Below are 20,509 nucleotides of genomic sequence, written 5' to 3'. Positions count from 1 at the left end.
AATCTTTTTAAAAAAGTAGTATAGCTAATAAACCGATAGTGGAGATAAAATGGAATCATTTTTTGTAATCAATCCAAAAAAGGGAAAAAAACAAACAATCAAAAAATAAATAGCAATATGGTAGGTGTAAATCCTGCTGTGGTACATTAATTTTATTTACCTATGTGCATAATCACATAAAATGTAAATGTGACAAGTGAAAAAACAGCCATATATGAGACAGAACAATAAAGGCAGTTTTAAAAAGATATACAGTGCTGTGAGGATCCAGAAGAGAGATTATAGCTTCTTAAAAATAAAACCTAGGCCCTAAAGAAGTAATCCTTAGTCCTTGCACAGAGAGGTACTGGGGGTGAAGGAGGCATGGGTGATGTTCCTGAGAGAGAAAGCATCCAACAAACACACACACACATACACCCCTGCTAGCTGTGTTAAGGAAACACACCCCTGCTAGCTGTGTTAAGGAAACACACCCCTGCTAGCTGTGTTAAGGAAACACACCCCTGCTAGCTGTGTTAAGGAAACACACCCCTGCTAGCTGTGTTAAGGAAACACACCCCTGCTAGCTGTGTTAAGGAAACACACCCCTGCTAGCTGTGTTAAGGAAACACACCCCTGCTAGCTGTGTTAAGGAAACACACCCCTGCTAGCTGTGTTAAGGAAACACACCCCTGCTAGCTGTGTTAAGGAAATACACCCCTGCTGGCTGTATTAAGGAAATAGTAAGTCATTAACCTTATCTGGAGTTCAGGTTCCCTCACATGACGTTTGGAGCAACAGTGGGAGATGAGATTGGAAAGGTAGATTGGAGGCATATGCAGGAGGATTTAGAATATGGAGCTGGGTATTTATAATTCAAGAGGCATTGCTGATTTAAATATATTGATGTAAAAGTTTACCATAGTTATACGTACTCTAGGGAATATACACTAGCCAACTGTCCCCAATCTCTTCACATATAACTTTATCATTTATAATGGTTACATAACAGGGCACCTGGGTGATGCAGCCAGTTAAGTGTCAGACTCTTGGTTTCAGCTCAGGTCTGATCTCAGGGTCATTAGATCGAGCCCCGAGTAGGGCTCTGTGCTCAGCACGGAGTCTGCTTGGGCTTCTCTCTCCCTCTCCCCGCTGTGTGCATGCTTGCTCTCTCTCCCTCTCTCTTTCTCTCAAATAAATTTTAAAAATCTTTTAAAAAATGGTTACATAGCACTTATTTTTTAAAGATTGTATTTATTTTATTAGCACAAGTGGAGGGAGGCAGAGGGAGAAGCAGTCTCCCTGCTGAGCAGGGATCCCAGTGCAGAGCTCGATCCCAGGACCCTGGGATCATGACCTGAGCTGAAGGCAGCTTCTTAACCCACAGAGCCACCCAAATGCCCTACATAGCATTTAATTATATGGATTTACCAACATTTATTTAACCATTCCCCTATTTTTGGACCTATAGGCCATTTCTAATATTCTGCAGTTGCAGTAATTTTATAACAACCTTCTTTTGCTAATTTTTTTCTCTTTTACATCACATTTCACAGGCTAGAAACTTAGATATTCAACTGCTTGAATAAGATATAAAACAATTTAAGATTGCTCATACGTATTTTAAGGTTACTTTGTTCAAACATTTGTGCAAATTTACAATTCTACTTGAAGTTTTAAATTTAGTACTCTGTATAGATTTTAATTCCCCCCCCCAGCCGAGAGCCCTATAGGTGCTGCTAAACCTCTGATAAATATTACTCAGATATATATTTAATATAAATATTGAAAAAGTATTCCTTTAAAAAAATACTCTCAATAAAAGAACTTTAATAAGCTTGACTAAATATTTAGAAAGCATATTGTGTTGAGCGAAACTTTGTATGGAATAATGAGAGTAATAGAAAATCATATTGGGTGACTAGTATGTAATTATCTCAGGGAACACATACAATGAAACAAGTTCTTTTGGTTACTTCATCAAACAGCCAACACAATGGGGAGAGTGGAGGAAATGTCCCATAAACACTATGAAAAGGGAACCAGAAAACCTAACATGTAATCTTGGAGTAATGACAACATTAGAAAACAAAACCTCCAAAAGAGAACACCTTCCAGAATAATCTGAGATGCATGAAAAGCAAACATTCACTGAAGTTGGAGCTGTACTAAGTCTGTACAGAGATAAGTGGCATATTTGACCTTCACCATGATTCCCAAGCATTTCTTTGAAATCGTGTTGGTGCTGTTGGCCTCTTCCACTCTCTTCTCCCTCGAACTGAAACTGGCTCTCTTCCAACAAAGAGTAAACAGAGAGAGTTTACGACTCTTGAATAAATTGCAAAAAGCATCAATTCAGCAGTGTCTACCACACAGGACAAACTTCCTACTTCCCCAGCAGTCTGTGACTCGTCGCCGGTACCAGAGAGGGCAAGCCCTGGGCATTCTTCATGAGATGCTTCAGCAGATCTTCAACCTCTTCAGGGCAGATATGTCTCTGGATGGCTGGGAGGAAAGCCACATGGAGAATTTCCTCACTGAACTTCATCAACAGCTGGAACACCTAGAAGCGCTTAGAGGCCTGCAAGCAGAGCAGAACAGTAGTGAGAACCCTAGGTTGCAGGTTAAAATGTACTTCCGGAGGATCCATGATTACCTGGAAAACCAGGAGTACAGCAGCTGCTCCTGGACCATTGTTCGAGTAGAAATCAGCCAGTGTCTGTTCTTTGCTTTCCAACTGATAAGAGAGCTAAGCAAACAAGGAATGGATTCCTTCAAGAATGTGGAACAAGAGCCAACTGCAAGCCTTAAAAGCATAGGGTAGGTGGAGGGCTGGGAGGACTTTTCCGGACACTATTATTTCTTTTTTCAAAAATTGGTAGTATTGTTTTGGTTTTATGTGTGTGTATATATATATATATTTTTTTTTACCTATCCTTTTAGATTATGCATATTGACTACAATTGTCTGTATCTTGTAATGTCACTTTGTATTTTCTATTCATCTTAAGTTTTATGAGTTAAAGTAGATTCATTAATATTTCATAATTGGTTCTTCAAATGAGTATATTTTCATCAAAGTTGTCCAGGTAAATAAAACGAAATATGTCTCCACTGTAATAATACTTTTCTTAACATAGAACATCCATTCCAATGATTTCTTTGCCAGAACTTGGTAGACACAATGAGAAATACTAGGGATAATGTGCATTGCAAGATTTGAAAATATCAATACACACCGAATATTTGTTACAGGTGACACAATAGAAATAGGGCCAAAGGACGTGAACAAGCAGATTGCAGAGGGAAAACAAATGCATGAGAAGAGGTTCAACCTCATTCATAATAATAAAAATGCAAATTAAAAGCGAATAACATGCCATGTGTAACAGATAGGTGAAGGCCCACACTCCATGGAGATTTGGGAGAGGGATGCTCTTGTAATTTGCCAGAGCACTGGAAATCGGTAGGATCACTATAGAGGCAATTTGGTGATAACTGTTAAAATTATAGTCCCTGATCCATAAATTCTGGGTTTGAAATTTATCTTATAAAAATGCTTGCACATGTGTATAATGACTTACGTACAATATTATTCATTGCAACATTATTTATAATATCCAAAAACAGAAAACCACACAAACTCTTTTAATTAGAGACAGTTAAAATATATTCACACAAAGGAACACAACTCAGCTGGAGAAAAGGATGAGGATGCTCTTCCTATACTGAAAAAAAAGTAAAAAATAGGCAAGATGCAGAACAGGGTATATAAAATGCTATCTTTCACATTAAAATGTAAAACGAATTTTACATTTGACCTAACTTGTGTATGAACAAATAAAGAATATACAAGAAATAAATTACAATGATAACCTGTATTTTGGGGAAGAGAGACTAAGGGAAGAGGACAGAGGTGCGTTCACAGCTTTTTTTTTTTTTTTAAAGATTTTATGTATTTATGTGACAGAGAGAGACAGCCAGCGATAGAGGGAACACAGCAGGGGAGTGGGAGAGGAAGAAGCAGGCTCCCAGCGGAGGAGCCCGATGTGGGACTCGATCCCGTAACGCCGGGATCACACCCTGAGACAAAGGCAGACAATGACTGCGCTACCCAGGCGCCCCTCACAGCTTATTTTTATATTTTCATTTTTAGTCATGTGAACATTACAAATTAAAATAATAAATTAAAATATATCCAACAAGTGCCAGTTATTAGAAATATACATGAAGGAGGGGCAGCTGGTGGCTCAGTCAGTTAAACGTCTGCCTTCAGCTCAGGTTCTAATCTTGGGGTCCTGGGATTGGCCCTGCCTGGGGCTCCCTGCTCAGTGGGAAGTCTGCGTCTCCCTTTGCCCCTCCCCCTGCTCGTGCTCTCTCTGTCTCTCAAATAAATAAATAAATAAATAAAATCTTAAAAAAATATATGCATGAAGGAGTCTTGCTGGCAAAAGGAAGTGTTAGATGAAGATTAGAAGAAACAGGACTGTACCAGCCTTCCCTTGGCGGGGAGGGGAGTGGCCAGGAGGAAGAGAGCTGGACAGAAGGGCACCCATGGCAACCAAGGGAGAGGGTTTCCACTCGTCAGAACTGTGGGTGATGAAGGGACTCCAGCTCTTCCAGCCAGGAGCTCTCAGAAATCATCGTGGAACACATGTGGGGCCAGAGAAACTAGACGTTCACTGAGACTTGGTGGCTTTCCCACAGTCACAGTGACTTTCGCCCAATGTAAGAAGCAGAGCCACGGCCCAAAAGTCTGGGGCTAGTTCTACTACTTGACGTCATGTTCTGCTTTCGAGTCATCGCATCGAGATGAACTTGATCACTGAATGTGAAAACTCGCTGAAGAGCAAAACATATTTCGTCCCAGTTTAATCAGTGTAAGTGTATTAGCTGTTGGTCCATACTTTCAGATTTGGCTTCAAAGGGAGGAGGACCAGCTGAATTGGCTCCTGGGTTGGAGGCAGGATCAGCTGCCCTAGAGGAAAGGGACAGAGAAGCAGAGGCTGGGCAGTCAGGAGGAAGTCTGTCACATTTCAGCCCAGGCACTGACCTGTTCACCTTCAAGTTTACCCGGAGGCAGGGAAGTGGAGAGAGGAGAGGTATTTACCACACTTGACTGCAAATACAGGTCATGCGCTTCACATGATCAGTAGAATTTGTGTTTTCTTTAAACCAGGAAGTTTTCAGAACAAAATCCTTCGTTTAACACATTATTCAATTCTCTCATTAACCTAGCAAAGTAGATTCTGTTATTACACGCTTTTCTCAGGTGAGAATGACAAGACTCTTACAGTGAAATAACTTGGTCAAAGTAATGTAACAAGCCATGGAGCCGGCCAACGCCAGCACAAAGATTCTCAAACCCATCTGCTGACTTGGGAGCCTGCGCCGTGTTCCAGACCCCACCAACCCCAACGGCACTATGCAACATCGCTGCGAAATAATAATGGTAACAAGAGGGATGATAATTTGCTCTGGCGTTCCTTATTCAAGTTCACACCCTGTCTGCAGCCTTGAATTAAAGGAAGAACATTTTCTCCTCCCTGGACATTTCTTTCCTGAGAATTGAGGAAAACAGAATGGAGGAAGTGCCAAGTAGAAATTCATAGCAGATAATATGTACTCACATTTAGAAGCTAAAACCAATACTTTATATGCTAATGTGTCCCCAACCATTTAGCTTTATTAAGTTGACATCCTGCTTGTACAACTGTTGTCACTGCCTAATACAAAATAAAAATTGCTTGCTTTTAAATATATGTGCTGTCTTAAAACTTTAAAACCAGAGTTCTAAATTTGGAGATATTGAGGAAGATAAATACTTTAAAGAGACTAGATGAAAAAATAAATAAATAAATAAACAAACAAACAAATAAATAAATAAAGAGACTAGCTGCCCTGCTGGTAGTGTGATTGTGGGCTCAGAGTAAAGGTCAGGTCATTTGTACTCACAGGCTCGGTCATCTGAGTTATCCTTGTTACATCTACATGTACTGAGCTAAATAGATTATTAAATGAAAAAGCAGGTTACATGGGGCGCCTGGGTGGTGCAGTCGTTAAGCGTCTGCCTTCGGCTCAGGGCGTGATCCTGGCGTTCTGGGATCGAGCCCCACGTCAGGCTCCTCCGCTGGGAGCCTGCTTCTCCCTCACCCACTCCCCCTGCTTGTGTTCCCCCTCTCACTGGCTGTCTCTCTCTGTCAAATAAATAAATAAAATCTTTAAAAAAAAAAAAAGAAAAGAAAAAGCAGGTTACAAAATAACAAGTATAGTATCATCATATTTTCTACAAATAAAAATGCATGTGAAATGTCTGAAACGAAATGCACTAAAATGTTCAAAGTAGTGCTACTGGATGATAGAATTTTCATTCTCTTATACTTTTCGAATTTTAAATATTTCTCCCATCAATATAAATTTATTTTAGAATCAGGAAAAAAATTAAATTATTTTATTTTTGAAATTTTAAAAAAAAGAACAATAAATATGGCTCCTTGTAGAGAGCTGGCTTAGGATACTTAACCACCTGCAGTAAATTAAGCCCCACCTCCAGTATGTATCAGAATCATCTAGAGGGCTTGTTAAAACACAGATAGCATGGCTTCACCCCCAATGTTTCTGATCCAATAAGTCTGTAGTGGGGCCCAAGTATTTGCATTTCTAACAATTTCTAGATGATGCTGATGCTGTTGGTCCTAAGACTCCACATTACAAACCATGCCTCTATTTCTTGATAGCCTTGGTGGACTTTTCACAGTTAAAGGCCTGGTCTCCTTGAGGTTACTGATCTCATATTTTCCCACAATACCATCCTAGGTGGGAGATAGCTGATGAGGAGAGTTTTGTCTTTTTCTATCACTGCCTTTTCACAGCAGCAGTTTTGATGGTCTTTCTCCTTCTTAAAGAAGCTGGATATAGAGACTATAATACCCCAGGTGCACCCCATGACAGTAACTGTCTTCTCAGGAAAATGACCCGAACCAAGTTTTTGTCTGGGTTTCTGTTCCTCATGCCTGTGGTGGTGTCACATCCAACCTGGAACCATAACATGACTGGATGAGGAATATGATGTGAACACAAAAGAAATCAAAGGATTCCAAGGTAAAAGATGGCAAACTGGTTCAGTAATCGAGAATTATAGATGTTTGGGAAATACAGAGGTTTGGGGGCATTCTTGGAATTGCCTTCGACTGGAATGAGTCATTTAGCCCAAGTTTTCTCCCCGTATCCAGTGATTGGATGTCATTGGGGGATAAAGGCTCAGATCCCTCACTCCACCTCTGAAGGGTCATTGCCGCTTCAGAGCCCTCCCCCCACACCCAGCTTTTGACTGAAGCCACGTTGTGACTGGCCTGCAACTCAGCTTTTCCTCTCTTCCACGTCCTGCCTTCTCTTCTCACACGTGTTGAGCCCATAGCCCTCCCTAATCAACTCTTTGCATGGCAATTTTGTCTCAGAGCCTGCTTTCTCAGCACCTGACTTCCAAAAGTATAACCCACAGACCTTCCATTTGGGGCCATAGAAAACCCAAATTCACATATTGTCTTGGTCAAGTACATATTAGCTTCCTAATATGTGTTATTATCTCATTCTTGCTATTTATGACTCCTTAAAATTTTTCACTTCACAGAAAACCCTTAGAGTCTGATTTGTCTAAATCTGTTTGCCCCTCCAGAGCAGAACTCCTATCAGGTCACAAACCACGCTGTACGAGGATGGACTACTTCTCTCTCAACAAAAGTATGACCTACTTCAGGGTGGGGAAATGACTTCTTACCTTTTTGCCTAGCACATTCTTGAACACATAATGGGACAATCTAAATACTGAATGAATAAAGACATTTAAAAGGCAGTGTTAACAGAAAGAAGAGATATATAGGGGCACCTGGGTGGCTCAGTAGGTTAAGCATCTGCCTTCGGCTCAGGTCATGATCTCAGGGTCCTGGGATTGAGCCCTGAGTCAGACTCCTTGCTCAGCAGGGAGTCTGCTTCTCCCTCTGCCCCTCTCTTCTGCTCATGCTCTCTCTCATGCTCTCCTCTCTCTCAAATAAATAAATGAAATCTTAAGAAAAAAAAAGGAATGAACTTTTATAGAGAAAAGTGGTGGAGGGCATCGGGGTGTAGAGCTATTATAAACAAAAAGTCCTTTGGAAAAAACTAGGAGCTCAAAGTATAGTGGCTTCTCATTGGCTGAATAGTGATTTATCTCTCATTGGCTGGGCTTTTGCCAGGGGAGGTCCTCCTACTGGAATAGTAAAGTAGTATTCGCTTGCAAGGTCCATCTTTTCCTGTTGATTTGCAATTGTCTTTGAGTAGTAGCGATGGTAAGGCATGAGAGTTCCCCGTGTCCAACCTCTCAACTCCACTTTATTAAGTTTCACATGTTGTGTAGAAAATCCATGGGGAGGGGGGTGGGGGAATGGGATAGGCTGATGATGGGTAGTAAGGAGGGCACGTATTGCATGGTGCACTGGGTGTTATACACAACTAATGAATCATCGAACTTTATATCAAAAACCAGGGATGTACTGTATGGTGACTAACATAATAAAAAAATATTATAAAAAAAAGAAAGAAAATCCATGTTACTGATCACATTATTGATTGTGATTACTGGCTTAGAAACAATGTGTACAAAAATGTTCTGTCTTTTTATTTAAACAGCAAACATATTTATGGGAATCTAGAAAAAGTACATAATGCAAAATAAAGGGGAAAGGCAGGCTTTAAAATGGTGATGTCAATCTAATACCAGTTCTGTGTTGTTATTTACTATCTAATCTGACCACATCACACCATCCAATATAATTGGTTTTTAAGGGAATTTGGGGAGATTTTTGTTTCCATCCCAACTTTAATAACTTTGTTCTCTGGTGTGTCTTTGCTAAGAAGCAGATTGGAATGGCTTAGTGCTGGTTAAAAAGGGGGGGAAAGGCTTTGGCTGTCTTCATTAAGGATGAACAGAACATGGTGCTATGTTAATTAACCAGATGCAATAAGGCATAGGAATACCTGGAGTTACTTTATTTCTAGAGGTTGACACACTGAGCAAACCATTCTAGTGACTGATGTTATTCTGCCCTCTAGTGGTTCAAATTAAAAATCCCTGTTTGACTACATTCCAGGAAAACCGCTTTAAGGCAGGATTTTTATGAAATTTTCCCCTTAAAAGGACAACAAGCCAAAAATGAAAAACAGCATGGAAAACTTGATGTATATACATCATCAAATAATCGGAGCAGAAATATTTTGATCTCATCGAATTTCAGGTTTGCAGTTTTGCCCATTACGTCATTCAAAAGTTTTCAAAAACTGCAACATTTCAACTCGATTTAAGCATTCACAACAAACAATGGAGTACTACAGACGCTTCCCCATGCCATTTTCTGAACAGAGTACCATATCTTCAAGCCTTAAGAGTGTAAGATTTTTCAAAGGCAGAAAAAAGGGACCACGCAATATATCCAAACACAAAGCTGACCAAGTCTTAGTATTCTAAGTGCTTTTTATACACTATTTCCTTGAAGGCACTAGGATCTTTGCTACTTTAGTTCAATAGCTTTCATCCAGTTCAGGCAAACACACACACACACGTATGAATGACACAGAATGGCTTCTGGACCAGCTAACCCAGACTCTCCCGGTGCTCACACATGTTTCAACCAAGGTGATTTATTGAACTTCTCATAGTCAAGTGGCACTGACTACGTCCCCCATTCTCCAGCCCATTTTCTCAAGATTATGTTCTTCTCTACTGAGCATTGCCTCACTCAGGATGGATGTGCTATTTCATGGTGCTTCCTAAACCTCAGCTTGCCTGGACATATTGCCATCTTTCTTTTGTAGATATGATGGAAAGAATAGTTTAAGAAGCAGTATTAGAATGAGATTGATATACAACAGTTGAGAGCTCCCCAGACCTGTGAGTCAAGCTGTGCAGTTTTATTATGCACAGTCTCCTTCTAATTCTTGTCTATAAAAGCATGTCCAGCTCTTTCCTGGTCCATGTTCCCAAACTGTTACAATAAAAATGGGGGCTTATCATTCTTTGACTTACTTCAGCCAAGGGCCAGTCAACGGCTTTGGGGATAAGGACGAGGAGGCTGGGGGAGGGAGATTATACTTACTATTGACTCATCTACTTATCTTAGTAAGTGGGGAAAGCATAATACTCAGAAATCAAAATATTCCTTAAGTCAAAATTTAGCCATCAATAGGAAATTTTCTCTCAGTGTGAATTTTAATTAAAAAAAAATCAATATCAACTCATAATACACAATCCTTATAAATCTTGCTTCTTCCACCAGGCTTAACGTTTGCTCCATTTTTTTCTGCCATCCCCTCTGCCCACATACATACATACACCTTCCTCAAGACAATAATTACAAACTTTACTTTAAGAAATATCCCATATTTTGTATATATCAACACAAACCTGGGGAGGTCACCTTGTTTTGGTTCCAAGAAAAAGACAGACATAGGGTTCTTCACCTGTGGGGGCTGGGTCTCCTGCCCAGGGCACAGGTGAGCACACCCAGCATACCCTTGCTCTTTTGGATCCATTCTTCCTACCTCTTCGGCCAAAATATTCCCTCCTGTCCAACATAAAAATCCCACTGGCTTGTTTTAGCTTCTTTCCAGTTCTGCTTTTCTTTCTAGGCAATGCATAATCCTGAACACACAGGATAAAGAATCAATCAGACAAATTCAGGATTTTCTTTAGAGAAAGTCCCTAAGATAAGAGAGTGAATGCATTTCCCCATGTTAGTAATTTCTGTGTCTGTTGCTACCTAATAAGCTTTTTTCCCTTTTGTATTTTTATGTACAACACATAACGATTATGTGTTGTTTGAATGAATGAATGAATGAATGAATGAATGAATGAATACAAATAAATGAGGAGTATCAGGATCTTGGCAGGAGTGGTGGTGATTAAGCACTGCACATGAACTGACATACCTTTGAAGATGCTGAAGATACTCGGGGGAGATTTTTCTTGTTCTCAGGCCATGTTCTCCAAGATTTCAGGGTGTCAGAGGAGGCCAGTCTGTGCTACAGCAGCTCTGGTATGGGGGAAGCCTCTCGGTGCTGGTACCATTCTTGGAGTCGTCAAAATAAACCATCTATTTTTGCCTTTAAGTGAGTTCAATCTTCATCTTCAAATAGACTTAGAGCTCCCTTAAAGCTAGAATATTTTGTTACAGCGTTTACGTCAAGTGTCTAGAGGCTCTCCCTCATCCTAAGGACTTAATGTGTCCATTGGTCCTGAACAAAAATGCTTCACTGAGATTCCACGCCATAATCAGTCTGGGAAATACAGGTATTCCCGGTTTCTCATGTAGGTCTCTCCTGAAAAAGACATCACCTTTCTTGCACTTTATCTTTGCATTGACTTAGATGTTAAAAATTGAACACATGAACACATAACTTTTGAGAAATTGCATGCATTGTTACAAAATAAAGTTGTTATACATTGTAGTGAAAACATTGTTCTATGAAATATAAATACCATGTGCAAAATAAAATACAAAATTAAACCCGTCAGATAATTCATATGTCTCTGCTTCTAAGGTCACTATTGTTGATTCGAGGCTTTAGTTTTCGGTTGGTAGAGCACCTTCCAAAATGCGTGACCGCCTGGACTTTATGTGAATCATTTGTCACTGTTTTGTGAGAGACTAGTTCTCTTCCGTTTCTCTTCGGTTTTCTTTTTTCTTTTTTTTCCAAATAAAGGACAGTTTTTGTTTTTGTTTTTTTTTGAAGATCCTATTTATCCATCTGAGAGAGAGACAGCACAAGTGGGGGTGGGGGAGCAGACTCTCCTCGGAGCAGGGGGCCCACTGTGGAGCTCGATCCCAGGACCTGAGATCATGACCCAAGCCGAAGGCAGACACCCAACCAACTGAACCACCCAGGTGCCCTTTCCTTTCTTTACAGCTTTGTTAATAAGAGAAAGCACCTGCTGATTTTCACTGTGACAGTTGCTTAAACACAGAGATGTTAACCCACGTTTTCCTGGAAGTAACACCTTATTCTCTCTTCCACTTCACAAACAAGCTTACAGAGATAATCTCCTACACACAGTATCCCTAATTCTCATTCTTGTGTTTCCTCTTCAACCTACACCCATCTGGTTTCTGCCCCATTAATTCCACTAAACCAGAACCATGCCAAAGTCACCAGCGGCATCTGCTTGCAGGCCTACTGGGACAGTTCATCCACACCTGTCCTGCAAGCACCACTCTGAGACATATTCCCTTCGGGAGTCTAGTCCCCATGTGACCTTCCAACTGCACTGGCCCCTCCACCTCAGTGCCGTTGCAGGTTCTCCTCTGTCTGACCGTTAAATGTTGCGGGTCTGCAGGACTACCTTTGGGTCTCTTCTCATTGTCCACTCTACTTAGAAAATGACCACACCCACTGCCCTGCCCTCATTCCCAGATACTCAATAAAGAATCCCAAATTGACACCTTCCTCATGGCATTTTTGTAAATTCTAGACACACATTCCCAACTGCCCGTAAGACTTCTGCATTTATAGGTCTCCCAGGCACCTTAGAAAGGACATCTAATATTATTTTTCCTTTCCAGCATCATTTGCATCTAAAGCTTCTTGTGTAGGGGCTTCTGGGGTGGGGGCACAGTCAGTTAGGCATCTGACTCTTGATTTCTGCTCAGGTCATGATCTCAGGATTGTGAGATGGAGCCCTGGGTCAGGCTCTGCACCAGGCCTGGAGCCTGCTTGAGATTCTCTCTCTCCCTCTCCCTCTGCCTCTACCCTTGTCTGCCTCTCTAAAAAGATAAATAAATAAATAAAAATAAATAAAGTTGCTTGTGTAAGAACATCATTTTCCTTTGCTTCTCTTTGTAGTTTTTAAGAGAATTGAAATAGGGATGCCTGGGTGGCTCAGTTGGTTAAGCGTCTGCCTTTGGCTCAGGTCATCATCCTAGGGTCCTGGGATCCAGTCCCACATCCTGCTCCTTGCTCAGCAGGGAGCCTGCTTCTCCCTCTGCCGGCAGCTCTCCCTGCTTGTGCTCTCTCTCTAACAAATAAGTCAATAAATAAAATCTTTTAAAAAATAACATAATTGAAGTAAAATAAACATTAGTAGCATTTTCATGTCTCCTTCCCTAGGAGACTAAGTTTCAACGCAGCAGGAACTACATGTGCTTTATTTACCTCTAGGTTGGTTTTCTTTTTTTTTTCCCATTAAAAAAAAAAGATTTATTAATTCATTCATGCATTCATTCATTTGAGGGGGGTGCACAGGGAGAGGGAGGAATCTCAAGCAGACTCTCTGCTGAGCATGGAGCTTGACCTGGGGCTTGATCTCAGGACCCTGAGATCATGACCTGAGCCAAAATGAAGAGTCTGACGCTTACTGACCAAGCCACCCAGACGCCCCTTTTTTCCATTTTTTTTTAAGATTTTATTTTTAAGTAATCTCCACACCCACCGTGGGGATTGAACTCACAACCCTGAGATCAAGAGTTGCCATTCTACTGACTGAACCAGCCAGGTGCCTCAGTTCACCTGTAGTTCTTGACCACAATTACACATTTGTCATTTAGATACTCTATTTTGACATATACTTTGAATGGAATGAAAGAGTAAATAAAATTCTACTATCTGTTCTTCAATAACATTTACAAAACAATTTGGATTTTGATTTTGGAGTAAACAATCCAAGAAGATTCCTCTCACAAGTATTTAATATATAAATCAAAGTGCAAATTTAATAATATGAAAAGGTAAACACGTTTTGTAAATTTTAATGCAGCGAAAAGATAAACAATTTGTTATATATAATTTCAGAATTCTATAAATATCATAAGTGCAAGAAGAAATGAATAAATTAAATAAATAAATAAATAAATAAATAAATAAATAAATAAATAAATAAATACATAAGCAGGAAAGCATCAGGGCAGTCATCTCTTAGGCATTAATGATCCTGAAGCTGGATTTTTTAATATTCTTGCGTCATACTATTCACGAAATATTTGCTGAGTTAAATTCCGTAAGTTCTCTACTAAAGCAGGAACGAGAGCCCCTTGCAGTGACCAGACATAGGTGCGTGGGTGATACGGCACATTCGTCCCTGAGAAGCATTTCGAGGTGACCCCAGGTCTGCATCCCTAATCCCTAACCTATCTGCACGTGGGCGGAGGAAGACAACGATCTCATGACTGCCGCTCTGACAACTTCCCAGGCGCAGTCGCTGTACTTCTTCTCTTCCAGGTGCGGACGGATTTCCCGGAAGTCCCTCTGCAGGGCGGGTGTCGGGCGGTCGGTTCCAGAGCGGATTCCTCCCGTCCCACCGCCCGCAGCTCCCAGGGGTCCGGGTCTGGCAGCGGCCGACCGAGGCCAGAGCGCAGCTGGTCCGGCAGGGGGCGCTCCAGGCAGCCGAGGAGCGCCGTGTGCGGCGGGGGCTGAAGGTCCGCGGGAGCCGCTCGCGGAGGACCGACGCGGCCTGAGGCTTGTGCAGCCGCCCGCGCTCCGCCATCTCCCGCGGGAATCCGAAGCCTCTTCCGTCCTGCAGACAGAAGAGAGCGGACAGTCGGCTCCCTTGCCCCGCAGCACGAAGTGCTCCCTGCTCACCCGCGCGTGGCTCTGAGGCCGGGCACAGCCCGAGAGCCCCCGGGCCGCAGGGGAGCACCCCGAGGGCGCGGAGCAGAGGGCGCAGGACGGCCGCGGGGAAGACGAGGCTGCTGCAGGCCTGGCCGGGCTGGGCGCCCGGAGAACCCCGAGCCGCGGTTCTCTGAAGACAGGCTTGGCCAGCAGGGCTCTTCAGTGGGCAACGCCGAAATGTTCCTTTTCTGAGCAGTCCTCTCTGCTTTTACTGCCTAGTTTTAGTTTTCACTGAGGGCTTGCCCGCATTATCTAGGAAGCTGGCACCAACCTAGACCATGACTTGCACAACAGAAGCTCATTCTCCCAGTGAACTTCCGATGGGTCCCTCCACGTGGGTTCTTAGCAGTCAAACGAGAGCCATCTTTACCCTGAAACGGAAGTGGTGTAGGAACGTGAGGCCTCACACACGCACCTACACACGCACCAGTTTTACTCTAGAAACGTTGCTCTTCTTTGTGTGAGGAACAAAATGGGGCCTTGATTCTGGACTAGGTTTTTACCCTCCTTTCCTCACGCGGGGAGACGGGCTCCTTCGTCTCGACGGATTTGTATCTTGTTGGGTACTGACCAGACCAGCTATGGTAAGACGCTCTCTAGAACCAGGACTGGGCTTTATTCAGTGTTATAGTCACAACAGAGGCTTATGGTAATGAGTGCAGGAGTTCTCCGATGTTCCTCTTCATTCTAGAAATAACTGATGCAGGTCCCTGCAGTGATGGGTCCCTTGGGACTCAGGGTCAGGACTAGTACAGACACTGTCCTTTCTCTGGGTCATTTTGTAACCGGTCTACACTGCTCCTCAGGCTGTGCCCCTGCCCCCAGCAGGTGTCCTGGTTCTCGTCTGGGACGTGGACGGGTGAAGATTGTGTTCTGCCAGGCACACCTCACTCACAAGGTAGTTACCACCTCTAGGAACATTTTCCTCTGGAGTGACTGAGTGTCTTCCACCCGGGCTCTCTGGGACTCACTCCCTGAGGGCGGGCTCACCATGTCCTGAGGACTTTAGGTTCCCCAACGGTGCAGGGGCTGGTTTCCTTGTGAGCAAAGCCATTACTGCCGCTAGATCCTTGCCCTCGCCCCTGGAGTGTTTGTGCGGGGACGCGAGCTCTCAGTGCTGACCTCCTCCTCTCCTGACCAGGCATCAAAAGTGTCAGCAGCCTTCAGATGCTGAGGTGAACGTTTGTGTTGTCGACCTAGAGGAAAGACCCAATTGTAATCATTTCACCTTGAGTTGTGAATATATTTATTTTGCCACCACAGCTTTTACTTTTCAATTTTTTCATTTTTTTAAGTAGGCTCCACACACAGGGTGGAGCCCAACGTGGGGCTTGAACTCACAGTCTGAGATCAAGACCTGAGCTGAGATCAAGAGTCGGATGCTCAACCAATTGAGCCACCCAGGTGTCCCTATTGTTCAGTTTCTTCTTAAACTCCTGAACAATTGTTAGTCTCCCCTTTGGAATTCAGTTACTGAAGCATAGGACACAGAGTTCTGCATAATTTTGTGGAAAGAGACAAACAATATTCTCATATATAGCTGTAGAAGCAAAATAAGATGATACCTACCACAATTTAAGTCATTCCTCTATGGAACCTGTGATGCTAGGTGCCTTAAAGGGCATGAGTTCACTGAATATTCACGATATTTAACAAATATGTTAAATCTGTTTTTACTCCTGAAGAACACACAACACACTCTTGCTCTATGGATTTCCATGATTCATGTTATATTTTCAGCTGATTTTGACCAATGTTTTTCTTTGTTCTGAATATTAAGAAAGGGAATGCCTGACCCAGTTTCCCCCGGGTCATTTTTTAAGAAAATCTCTCAGTCTTTATGTGCATGAGAATTTTGTTATCTGGGGATCCCCCAAAGATTGTGATATTCATAAACTTAGGTAACATTACCAGTGAGTAACAGAAAAGAATTCTTATCATAGCAAACTTCCTAGGAAACGAAATGTGGCATAAAGCTTCTGTAGTAAATTATGGTCGCAATGACAGGACAGTAACCAAATTAATAAATCCAGACATTCCAGGAACATTTTTAATCAGTAGTAATAGAAAATTTCATGAAGGTTGAATGAGTTATCTATTCCTGCCCAGTGAATTCTTAAAGCTGAACAGCTCGCTGATGCAGAAGGTAGTAAGAACCAAGACAGGATACACCATCGTAAGTAGTTGAGTCACAATTCAGTCTGAATATAATATTAAAAACATTAACGTGATTTGCCAGAACATCAATTCCATGGGTCACCCAGGAAGAGAGAAATGACATAAAAGGGCAAATTATGCACACAAAAACCGACCCACATTATTCCCAGATCCCATGCTGTATTCTTCTCCACTTCAGAGGCACTGACTTCTCTTATTTCTGCCCCCACCTGCTCCAGTGTGGTCTCTGCTTATGCATTCCACCAAACCAACCCTCATGAAGGGCAGCAAAGGCATCTATTCTTCTGACATAGCAGGCAGTTTCAATCCACATCTTCCAGGAATCCACTGATGGTCACCAAACACACTTATTTCCTTAATACACTAATCAGCATCCTCTCTCCTTACCCCTGTACTGTATGGCCACGAGTCCACTGTCTCCTCTGTGGCTCTTCTGTCCCGTCCATTTAATGGTCGGAAGCCCTCAGAATCAATTTTTTCAAAAGATTTTCTTTATTCATTTGAAAGAGAGAGAGACAACCAGCGAGAGAAGGAACACAGGCAAGGGGATGGGAGAGGAAGAAGCAGGCTCCCAGAGGAGAGGCCTGATGTGGGGCTCGATCCCAGGAATCCGGGATCACACGCTGAGCCACAGACAGAGGCTTAACGACTGAGCCACCCAGGTGCCCCTCAGAATCAATTTATATGTTTCTCACGCTGCACGGTTTCACGGCATGACCACCTCGGTTTCTGGATTTCCCTGCTAGATATGGACCTCAGCCATGGCCTTTCTTGTCAAATGCCGGCTCACCTCTCCCCTGACACTGGACATTTGTGCCTCCACGACTACCAGTCCCCTGTCGAGGGATCCACCACTTTCATGTGTACTGGCTGACCTTCTCCATTCTAGCTGCAAGTGAGAGAATTCACTTCCTTCCCTTCTTCATTATAACACTAAGTATGGTGATTGTTTATAAATTCCTATGCCTACAACAACCAAAGATATAGATACCTGGAACTGTATTTCTTACGTCCTAGAGCCTAAGGACAACAAGCAAGTTGTCTTAGAGGAAGTCCATCGTCATTTCCGATGTTAATGTAGTATGATAGGTAAATGCATTCTGCCGTCCGATTTCCAATGGAGTTGCACAATTGGACTTGGTGTTACCCTTTCAAAAAACTCCCATAAAAAGTTCAATAAGAAAAAATTGATGAGCTGGTTAAATATCAAAAATAGATTTTATTATATTCTGCAATGTAAAGGTGCACATAATATCTGAATAAAATAATCTGAATCTTAAAAGTATTTACATACATAAATATTTAAATAGATAAATAAACATGAGCATGGTCATCCGGAAGCAACTACTGCTTGTGGGGTTGACATGTTCTAGAAACACTGGAAAAATCGACTCTGCTCATGTCACCAGGACAGCAGAAATGAGAGTCTTTGACACGGCCCACTCCGTCGGGCAAGTGTGATATTCTCAGTCAGAGAGATTCATTTCCGTGTTGAAATGGGTCTCATTTCTTGCGCCTTAGTCCTTCTTGCAAGATCGTTGAAGAAAACAAGGAGCTCGTGATTTCTGCTCTGACAGTCTCCCAGGCACAAGGGCTGTATTGCTTCTCTTGCAGGTAGAGGGAGATTCTTTGGAAGTAGTTCCTCAGGATGGAGTCCACATTCATGGCAGGAGTCTCTCCCACTCCCGCCGCCTGCATGGGACAGGCTTCCAGGACGCTCAGCTGCTCAGAAAGTCCCGAGCAGAATTCCTCTAGGAGGGTCGTGTTCCAAGCAGCAGATGAGGCCTCTGTGCAGAAGACGTGGAAGATCTTCTGGTTCATCACATGCACGACCGAGAGGGCTTGAGCCTTCTGCAACTGCTTGCCATCAACCACCTCCTTGGGGAAGGCAAAGTCACGTGTGTACCCGTCACAAGAGCTAGCAGACATTCTCTTCATTTGTCCCAGGAGCGTCAAGGCCCTCCAGGCAAACAGGCCATGGTTCTGAGGCAGGTCACAGCCCAGAGAGCAGAGGGAGTTGCCGCTGAGCACCACCAGGGCCACCAAGAAGGAGAAGGGCAGGGCCATTGGGGATCCTGCAGAGGCTGCTGGCCTGGCTGGGGTGGGCAAGTCTGGGAACCGTGGCTCTAGGTTCTCTGAGCATCTTGCATTGTGCGTGTGCCTTAAGTAGGGGACTTAGGAGTTTTCAATTTCTGAATGTTTCCCTTACTTTCTACTTCTCTTTTTGCTTTCCTTAGGCACTTTCTACTTGGGTTTAGAGCATGGGTTTCTCAACCATGTATTATTTTTTTCATCATTGTGTCTTCTCCCCAGAGTCTTTCTGGATGCTTTTAATTCAACCTTCCAAGAAAACTTAAGAGCATGGATACACAATTTATATAGAGAGAGAGTTGTGCATTGTATTTCTATCTGTGCTTTATAGATTCAAGGAAAGTGTCAAGTTTATCCAATTCAGGGTTAAGATTGACTAAACACTTTAAGCTAAAACTTCAATTTTAAAGCTATTGATGCTGAAGTAATAAGGAAATTTGATAAGTGACTCATAACTTCTTTACAGATATAAGTTATAACATAGGAAGTACATATGCAAAGTAACAACTTCTGAAAAGACAGAACGATTTCAGTGGACATAAACATTTAAAATCATTCCAAATCACTAGAATCACGTGAAAACTTAAATGATTTACTTAACATCTGGTTTTAGTGTACTGAATTTCAGTGTTGCCTCATAGGACAAAATCATTTTTCACTTCACCTGCTACTAGACACTCTTGAAGGTATTGTCAAAATATTTTTTCTGTGTAGCACTAGACAATTACTGATGTGTTGGACAAGTTTTGTAGAACTAAAGAGTAAAATATAATTGGTATTTTATTGCCAAAGCCCACATCACATCAAAGCTCTGACAAGCAACCACCACAAGACAGCCAATGGCAGCTCAAAAGTAAGCAAGGATCACCTCTCCTGGTAAGACATTGAGATCCAGGAAATGATGGAGAGAAACTCTTTCAATCCTAAGTGATTGGTCTTATTCCTGGTTTGTCGCAAGGATCTTGCAGACAGTTTGTGTGTCATCCAAGCATTCTATGTCATTGTTTCTTGTATAAGACCCAAGAAAACCCAATGAGAGACGATAAATACTAAGGTTGTGTTAGACCGCTCCAAGGCTGTGCCACGGCCCCTAGCAGGTGGCCTGGTTCTCGTCTGGGACGTGGACGGGTGAAGATTGTGTTCTGCCAGGCACACCTCACTCACAAGGTAGTTACCACCTCTAGGAACATTTTTCCTCTGGAGTGGCTGAGTGTCTTCCACCCGGACTCTCCGGGACTCCCTCCCTGAGGGCGGGCTCATCATGTCCTGAGGACTTTAGGTTCCCCAACTGTGCAGGGGCTGGTTTCCTTGTGAGCAAAGCCATTACTGCCGCTAGGTCCTTGCCCTCGCCCCTGGAGTGTTTGTGCGGGGACGCGAGCTCTCGGTGCTGACCTCCTCCTCCTCTCCTGACCAGGCATCAAAAGTGTCAGCAGCCCTCAGATGCTGAGGGTGAACGATTGTGTTGTCGACCTAGAGGAAAGACCCAATTGGAATCGTTTCACCTTGAGTTTGGGAATGTGTTTATTTTGTCACGACAGCTCTTACTTTTCCATTTTTTCATTTTTTTTAGTAGGCTCCACACACAGGGTGGAGCCCAACGTGGGGCTTGAACTCACAGTCTGAGATCAAGG

At 42.7% G+C, this 20,509-nt stretch overlaps 2 protein-coding genes across 2 annotated transcripts; one reads left to right on the top strand and one right to left on the bottom strand.

The window, feature by feature from the left end:
* Positions 1-2,188: 2,188 nt before the first annotated feature.
* On the top strand, positions 2,189-2,803 carry IFNE (interferon epsilon). Its single transcript, XM_026505994.3, has one exon. The coding sequence runs from the start codon at positions 2,189-2,191 to the stop codon at positions 2,801-2,803; it is 615 nt and encodes a 204-aa protein (XP_026361779.2).
* Positions 2,804-18,290: 15,487 nt separating this feature from the next.
* Positions 18,291-18,854, bottom strand: LOC125283239 (interferon alpha-1/2-like). The gene has a single exon (XM_048223233.1). The coding sequence runs from the start codon at positions 18,852-18,854 to the stop codon at positions 18,291-18,293; it is 564 nt and encodes a 187-aa protein (XP_048079190.1).
* Between the last annotated feature and the right edge of the window lie 1,655 nt (positions 18,855-20,509).

This window comes from Ursus arctos, unplaced genomic scaffold (assembly GCF_023065955.2).
Source record: "Ursus arctos isolate Adak ecotype North America unplaced genomic scaffold, UrsArc2.0 scaffold_18, whole genome shotgun sequence".
Taxonomy (NCBI): domain Eukaryota; kingdom Metazoa; phylum Chordata; class Mammalia; order Carnivora; family Ursidae; genus Ursus; species Ursus arctos.
This window is presented reverse-complemented; position numbering and strand designations above follow the sequence as displayed.